The sequence below is a fragment of the Gavialis gangeticus genome, unplaced genomic scaffold, assembly GCF_001723915.1.
Source record: "Gavialis gangeticus isolate Ggan-Ray unplaced genomic scaffold, GavGan_comp1, whole genome shotgun sequence".
Taxonomy (NCBI): Eukaryota; Metazoa; Chordata; order Crocodylia; family Gavialidae; genus Gavialis; species Gavialis gangeticus.
Window position 1 is genome coordinate 59,779,484 of NW_017729033.1, and position 7,936 is coordinate 59,787,419.

Sequence of the window (7,936 nt, forward strand, 5' to 3'; positions counted from 1 at the left end):
TCAGGGCTCCAATGGGCTGGACACTGTGATGAACCCTTTATTGTTGTTTAAATGTTGCCCATACCCACTTTGACTCAGTTTCTTTGCCTCCACATTCTCTAACCTGGCAACCAAGTTATAGCCAATCAAGTTTAAATAGGTTTCCCATAGTGAGACCAGGGAATGTACAGCCCAAGATGCCTATTAAACTTTACTTGTGCTTGGGGGGGGAGGGGGGCGTGTCTTTTGTAAATTCAGATTAGAACTGGTCTGATAAATGCTGAGCTGGGTGTGTGTAAATGTGGGTTGATTAGCATTTGGAGCACAGATTCCCCAACATGCAGTGCTCTCCTGCTTCTCTGATCCCAGAATTCACTGTGGTCTCTGCTTCGGGCCTTCTGTTCTCCATCTCCCATGTAAATGAATCGTCATCTGGTTCCATCTCGGATGCAAATGAGACCTAGGGCAGTTGCTCCCTTATCTGGAGGGCTTTGGGTATGTCTCCTACTGCATCTTAATCAGTTTTGTTTAGGTCGGGGGGGGAATTTTTTGCAAGTCAGACAGGCTGCATCCTGTGTCAGGGTTCCCCAAGAACACGGAGCTAAGAGAAAACCACGTAACTTAGATCAGTTCCTCCTCTGGCTTTTTGAACATCTGTACATGGCCTTAGACTACACAGCACTGTCCCTTGGAAAAAGTGTCAGCACATTTTATCTCACATACGTCACAGATACAAATGGACTGGTTACTTTGTAGGATCCCAGAACAAAAGGCTTTTTCCCAGGATAAATACTATTTTATGGATGTTTGGGCTTTAACTCAGCAAGGTAGGGATTTTCAGAAGTAGTTGGCATTGTCCTAAATACACTCATGGGGGGAGAAGCTATGAGTTTTTTTTTAATCCTATGCAGTCCTAACTTTAAGCAAGTGAATATTTTCATTGATGCCAGTGAGATAACCTACCTAAGTTTAGTATATTACTAAATCAGGGGGTGATGCTGGTTTTCTTGGTGTCTAACTTGAAGAAAAACTTCTGTCCAAAGGTTCAAATGTATAGCTAAGGTGCACAGTGAAAGTAATTTTGTCCTGGGGAAGGGTATACTTTGAGGGTTAAAATTAGAGTATATCTCCACCATAGTATCTTCGGCTTGTGTGGACATATCTGAGCTAGCTTTATACAAGCTGCCTGAATATTGTGAGAAGTATAACCATGGTGGTATGGATTTCAGTATAAGCTAATTGACCAAGTGTTTACCAGTCTTCTTGGACAGGTTTTTTAGCCAGCATTGGTTTTCAAGCTGCTGCAACTACATGATAGTCAGTATCAAGCTAGGTAGCTAATTCAAAACTAGCCCAGGAATGTCAACACTTGATAGCCACTACCATAACTGTACTATAGAGATACTTTTAGAGTAACAAGATAAGAATCTGTTAATTAAGGAAGGAAAGGCCCAGGCATAAGGGAAAGTCCTCCCTATTTTTTTCTTGATTTCTTCTTTTTCTCCCCAGGGAGAGGGAGGGAGAAGGCAAAGTGGGGGTTGGGAGACATGAGCTAATCATGCCACAAGTTAAGCATCCTCAGCTTTCTTTGATAAATGGTCTTCATCTGCAGTGGGGACTCAGACATCCCTGCTCCACTGAATATTTCATTGCTTAATATTAAGTATTCAGTGAAGCATCCAAATCTTCCATTTCCCTGAAAGTACCGTAACCACATGTGCTCGCTCGCTCTCCCTCTCTGTGGCCCAATTAATATTTAATTATGACACATTAAATGGAACATCATCAATAGAAAGGATGGTATTTATTTCAGAATATCCAGTCTTTTGAGGATTAAAGTACTTTTCTGGAATGTGTAGGACTGGTTCAAATATCATTAATCAGAGAAGGGAATTGAACCCACATCCTCAGTGAGTGTTCTAATCACTGAGCAGCTGCAGAAAATGGAGCACCATCTCCTGCTTCTCTGGCTCTATTTTGTGCAGACACAATTTGTTAGGCATGTAGCAGGGTGTCCTTCCAGGGATGGCCATGAAGTTCCTGGAAGCCCTCCTAACTTGTCCACTCTGCTCACTGTAGGCAGTTACCCTTTTTATTGCCCACCACTCCTTGCTGTAATTTTTTGTGTGTGTGTGTGTGTGTGTGTGTGTGTGTGTGTGTGTGTGTGTGTGTGTGTGTGTGTGTGTGTGTGTGTGTGTGTGTGTGTGTGTGTGTGTGTGTGTGTGTGTGTGTGTGTGTGTGTGTGTGTGTGTGTGTGTGTGTGTGTAAGGGAGGCTGCCCAAGGGCTTCCCACTCTTCTCTCACTCACAGGACCACCAGGTGCCTGTGGTGCCCACCTTATGAGCTAATTGCGTGGCTTCAGTCTGGCCCTACACCATGCCCCATGCCTATCAAGTGTTACCACTTTTTGATTTTCACCTGATATCGCTCAAACTCTCACCATACTCAGACCCCCCTCTCTGGTCCTATACATTCAGCCCCTTTTTCTGGGCTCTGAACCCCTCTCTGGGTCTCGAGGAATCTCCTCCTCCCCTTAGTTCCTCCCCAAACCTCCAAACTGCTGGCCGTACTCTCCCTGCTGGCTTTCAGGAGCTGCAACCACCCTGCTGAGCTGATATTCCCTCAGTGGTCTCCAAGTGAGGAAAAGTTTGGGAAGCCCTAGCCTTTTCATCTTGGAGCTGGAGCTTACATCCTTCCAAAGCCCAGCCCTTTCCTAGTCAGGTAAGGCAGACACAATTTATTAGGCATGTAGCAGGGTGTCCTTCCCCACCACATTACCTGAAAGCTGCTTTCCAAGCTGCCTTTCCTTCTGCCCTGCCAAAAGGTGTGCTCTGCAAATATACTTGAAATTGAGATCCCATCCAAGAAAATGGCAAAGGTACATACAATTGTAAATCTTGAGGCACTTTGGAGCCTGCCTAGGAGGAAAACTTTAGGTACCTAGAACTTTTGCTGTTGTTAATGTAGGCACTTACAAACTTTAGACACCTCTCGCATTAAAGAGAAGCTTGGGAAGATTCTGAGGATCTAAATTCTGAATGTAAGTCCCAAAAATGGAAGTAAGGTAAATTCTGTCATGGATTGAAGCCTGAGCAGTGAAATACCTTTGAAGATCTGGGCCAATGTTACTGGCAGTGTTCTCTGTTACTGAAACAAGATTTATAAAGGTCCAGAAATGTATCATTTGTATTCAAATTCAGTTTAATCATTTACTCATAATTAATTAATTGGACGCACGAAGGAAGCAGAGCATGTGTTAATAAGTCATGAATAAATGAAGGTCTATCCCATTTTTCTGACCTAGAAAATAAGTATAATTGGTATTTCTGTTTTCACCTATTTATTATTTCATGCCTGTGGAAAGTATCTTTTTTAGAATTAATGTGTATGTTTCCAAACCACAGAAATGCATACTTGCACCTGAAATATATTTGATTCTCTCATGTGTTTGCTGCATTACAGGTCATGGATTGACAGCAGTAAAGGAAAAGGCAGGAGCCACCCTCCGAATTCACAGTTCTAACTCAGCATCTTCAGAATCTGCCCAGCCCCCTGGAACTGAAAAAATCACCCCAAGTATGCGTAAGTGGTTCAGTGGTCCAAACTAGACAAAAGGCCTTGACAAATTGTCAAATTTATACAATTTGGAAATTCAAAGATTTTGATTACAGAATTCAGTCATTCAGTTTCTTGGGATTTATGACCTGCAATATTCAAAATGCATTATGGCTTGTTTTTTTAGAAGCAGAAGATGCCACAGATCAGAATTCTGCTGATGTTTTGTCATCATCTCCTTCACCTGGATCACGTGGGATGTTGTCAACAATCACTAATGTTGTTCAGAACACAGTAAGTAGTTAAAATATGCCTTCATTTGTGTCTTCTCAAGTGTTTCTATGTGCCCTTCCTTGTAAGTATTAGCAAGTCATATTTGAAAAGGAGAGGAATTCTGTGACTGGTTGAAAAAACTGTTTTTGAACATCTTTAATATGTTCAGGCAAAAAATAACTAGCAAAAATAATAGTTTAAAGTGCAGCAAAGAAAATTGCCAACTTAAGATAAACGCTTAGGGCTAGACTCATCTGGCAGGATGTCTGGCTTCCAAACTGCAGATAGCTATGCAAACTCCTGGGAAATCAGCTTTGTGCAGATATGGTGACTTCATGTGACTTTTATTAAAATCAATTCATTCATGATTAATTTTGCTAGGAGGGATTTTGATATTTTTGCTGATAGGTAAAAAAAAGACAATGCAAGATTTGCTTGCTTCAAGCTTTTTTACTTGAAATGTTCCATCTCTGATTCCTCCCTACCTCACTTCTTCTCTGCCTAGTCTTACATCTCAGATCAGCCCTCTGACAACACTATCTAGCTATTCTAATGCCATCTGAAACTCAATGTGGCAAAAGCTTTCTTTCCTTTCTGTCATCTTCCTCACATATTTCCCTGTCACCCAGGCTCACAATCTATGTATTGCATTGCAATATATTTCTTTCACTCATTCTCAGCATCCAAGTTCTGGTCAAATCCTATTGTTTCTTCCATTACATTTCCAACATCCATTCACATGCTATCTTATTCTCCTCCAAGTCATACAAAATACTGCCACTGCATTCATTTTTTTCTGGGCTTTTTGCACTGTGTTCTAGTAAGAAACTGCAGAAGCTTGCAAGCAGCAGCTGGGGTGCATAGTAGGTTGACTCTCCTTTGTACAGATCTGTTTAGGGGAGTGGGGTTCCCTTTCAATATGTATCCAGCTGTTCTTAGCACACCATGAATATATTTTCCTGCCTCTCAAAGTTAAAGTTTCTGGGATCATGGAAAGACTTCCAGTGACCATTCCTAAAGGGTTGTACTGGGACCACTAGAGTTGTAGCTACTTAGCATTTGCTCATGCTGGGGAAGATTATCTGAGCGCTGAGGAAGCCAGTCTGCATGAAAAAGAATAAGGAAGATGTGCCTATATGAGTGTTGAAAGTCCAAGAAAGCTCTTATATTACGCTAATCAATTTTATGAGAGGAGGATGGACATTTTAGGATCCCTCCCTGGTAACGTAGTAACTTTTGCATCTAACCAAAGACATTTTCCTTCAGTGTTCTGCTGTTGACAGCCAGGACAGTCTCAGCCTCTGAGACCTTGGGGAAGTTTCCCACACTGAACTTAGCACTTCAAAATATGTCAACATGGAGTCTGAACTGACAACAAAGCTATTAGCCTGTGAAGCTTTCTGTTCCTATTTGTCCCCTGCCACCTGTCCCCCATCATTTACCCCCCTTGTGTCTGCCTTCCCCAGCCTCAGGTCCTCCCTCGCCCTCCTTCCTCCATCACCCCCTTTCTCTCTTTGGGCTGCTGCTTCCCCCTGCAGCCTTGGGTCCTCACCCCTTAAATTTGCTATGGCACCAGCAGGTTCCATCCCAATGGCAACCTGGGGCACTAAGCACAGCTCCCGCTCTGCCTCGTAGCAGCAACATGGAGCTGGCACTGCTACTACAGGGCTTGGCTGGTGCTTCAGGCTGCAAGGATGGAGCCTGCTGGCACTAAAGCAAAGGTAAGGAGGAGTATGGTGGGGAGAAGCAGCCCAGGGGAAGGCTGGGTGCAGTGGGTGCCTGAGGCTGCAGGGAAGGAGTGGAGGGTGATACAGAGGCAGTGGAGGGCAGGCAACAGTTGTGGCTGTGGCCCAGACCCACAGCTGAGGCCAGAGCTGGAGCCACAGCAGCTGCCTGCCCCCTGCCACCTCATACTCAGTTCTGGAATGAAGAACCTTTTCCCCTATGTTAAATGGAGGAAAGGTATTGTGTTTTAATTGAGTAAGTATGATACATTGTCACAGTTCACTTGCAGGTATTAGATAAAAAAATCAGTTGCATGAGAGGTTCATAACAGACCTTTACTTCAGCCTTTCTATTCATAGCATTTGCTGTATTCTGCTGCATGCCATCAAAAGAAGAATCAGAGCCACCCACATGTACAAAATGAAGGTGGCTTTTTTCCTAACTTTTTATTAACAATACTAATACTAAAAAAAATGTTATTAGGCATATTTCTTATGGGCAACAAGCTATTAAATTTCATACAATGTAAGTCTGTTTTTGCTTAATTAAATTGAAAACCTTTTATATAGAACTTTTTCTTCTGGAAAATATATTCAAAGCAAATCAAGGTGATTAATGGTGTCATAGATCCTATTATTAGCCAGGGTGGGGAAGTTATAGGGAGTTGAACATTCAGACTGTGTCAGCAAAAGCACCATTTTCTACAATTTTACATTAACAAATAATGTGAAGAAGATAAACATGTTGCATTGTTTTATATGCAGGGCAAAAGTGTCTTATCTGGTGGCCTAGATGCTTTGGAATTTATTGGGAAGAAAACCATGAATGTCCTCGCAGAAAGTGATCCTGGATTTAAGAAAACAAAAATATTAATGGAAAGAACAGTTTCCCTATCTCAGGTTGGTTTGTATCAAACCTAGCTCTTACCTCAGTTGGAGACTACTGAGCAAGACTTTCCAGTTAAACAGACACAGTGGTTCATTTATTGGGATAGATTATGGCTCAGTTTTACACATAACATTTATGCTTTGTGTTGTACCCACTTTTTTCTCAGTAGGACTACAAATTATTATGTCTAGTACAATCAGCACTTACACATAAGGATGTGTATAACTGATCTTTGTAAGATACTGTGTATGATGATAGATTACTGTATTTTGAGATGTAATCAAACCCTTCAGGGTTTCTAAACAGTTATAAGTCTCTGCTCACCTCACCTACTTAGTTGTAATACTTTACTTAACAATTCATAGATTTATAGAAGTTAGGGTCTGGAAGGAGCCTCCCAAGATCATCAGGTCCAGCCCCCCACCCCCGCACTTGAGCAGAAGAGACTGCTGGGGTCAGATGACCCTAGCAAGGTGCATGTCAAGTTGTTTTTCTGAAGAACTCCAGGGTAGGTGATTGTACCACATCTGGGGGAAGTCTGTTCTAGACCCTAGGCTCTGAAATCATAAAGAAGTTTCTCCTTATGTCCAGTCTAAAGCGATCTTGAAGCAATTTGTGTCCATTGGTTCTTGTCTTCCTCTGGGATGCCTTGGTGAATAGATGCTCCCCAAGGCCCTGAAGTACGCCCCTTATATACTTATAGGCTGCCACCAAGTCCTCTCTAAGTCTTCTTTACTCCATGCTGAACAGCCCCATGTCCTTCAGCCTCTCATATGACCTGCTCTCCAGACCTCTAATCATGCGTGTGACTCTCCTTTGGACTCTCAAGCTTCTGCACACCTTTCCTGAAGTGCGGTGCCCGAAACTGGATGCAGTGCTCCAGCTGTGGTCTCACCAAGGCCAAGCAGAGTGGGAGGATGACATCTGTGGAAGAAATCAAACTTCACGTTGTGGTTGAATCAGAACTGACAGAGCCAGTTTTTCTTTATTTAGGGCTATACTGTGATCACAGGGAGAATTCCATACAGCAAGGGGAATCACCCACTTGTCTGTTTCAAAGGATTTCTCAGACTCTTTAAGTTTACGAGCATATTTATACTTAAGACAGAGAAAGAAAAAAAAAATACAACCTTGGAGAAACAAAACGATGGTAAATCACGCAGACATGCAGGCAGTTTACTTAAAGAAAACATCTGTGTACAGGGTAATATATCTAAACTGAACAAGGCATGCAGGAATCCTTATCTCAGAACATGTAACTGAAATAAGCAGTAGCAGCACTTCTGGTCTTTGTCTGTTTTCCTAGTCAAGTAGGTCAGAAGGCTGACTAAATTTACTACCACACATCCTTAGTCTTGCTTGAGATGCATCGATAGATACATGCCAGTGTTTTGTTCACTGTGTCAGCTACAGCATCACATTAGTGACTCATGTTCATTCTGTGGTCTATCATGACCCGCAGGTCTCTTTTAGTTGTGGTGCTAGCAAGCGTAGCACTGCCAAGCCTGTAAGTGTG

At 42.5% G+C, this 7,936-nt stretch overlaps 1 protein-coding gene across 3 annotated transcripts in view; it reads left to right on the forward strand.

Moving 5' to 3' along the window:
* Nucleotides 1–7,936, forward strand: part of FAM114A1 (family with sequence similarity 114 member A1) — a 95,244-nt gene that overhangs the window by 46,900 nt on the left and 40,408 nt on the right. For 2 of the 3 annotated variants that reach the window (XM_019526360.1, XM_019526362.1), the window contains exons 5-7: nt 3,442–3,561; nt 3,722–3,828; nt 6,297–6,431. In XM_019526360.1, coding sequence (XP_019381905.1) covers nt 3,442–3,561; nt 3,722–3,828; nt 6,297–6,431 — 362 coding nt within the window. The remainder of the gene's footprint in view (nt 1–3,441; nt 3,562–3,721; nt 3,829–6,296; nt 6,432–7,936) is intronic. The other variant, XM_019526361.1, reaches the window with a different exon arrangement.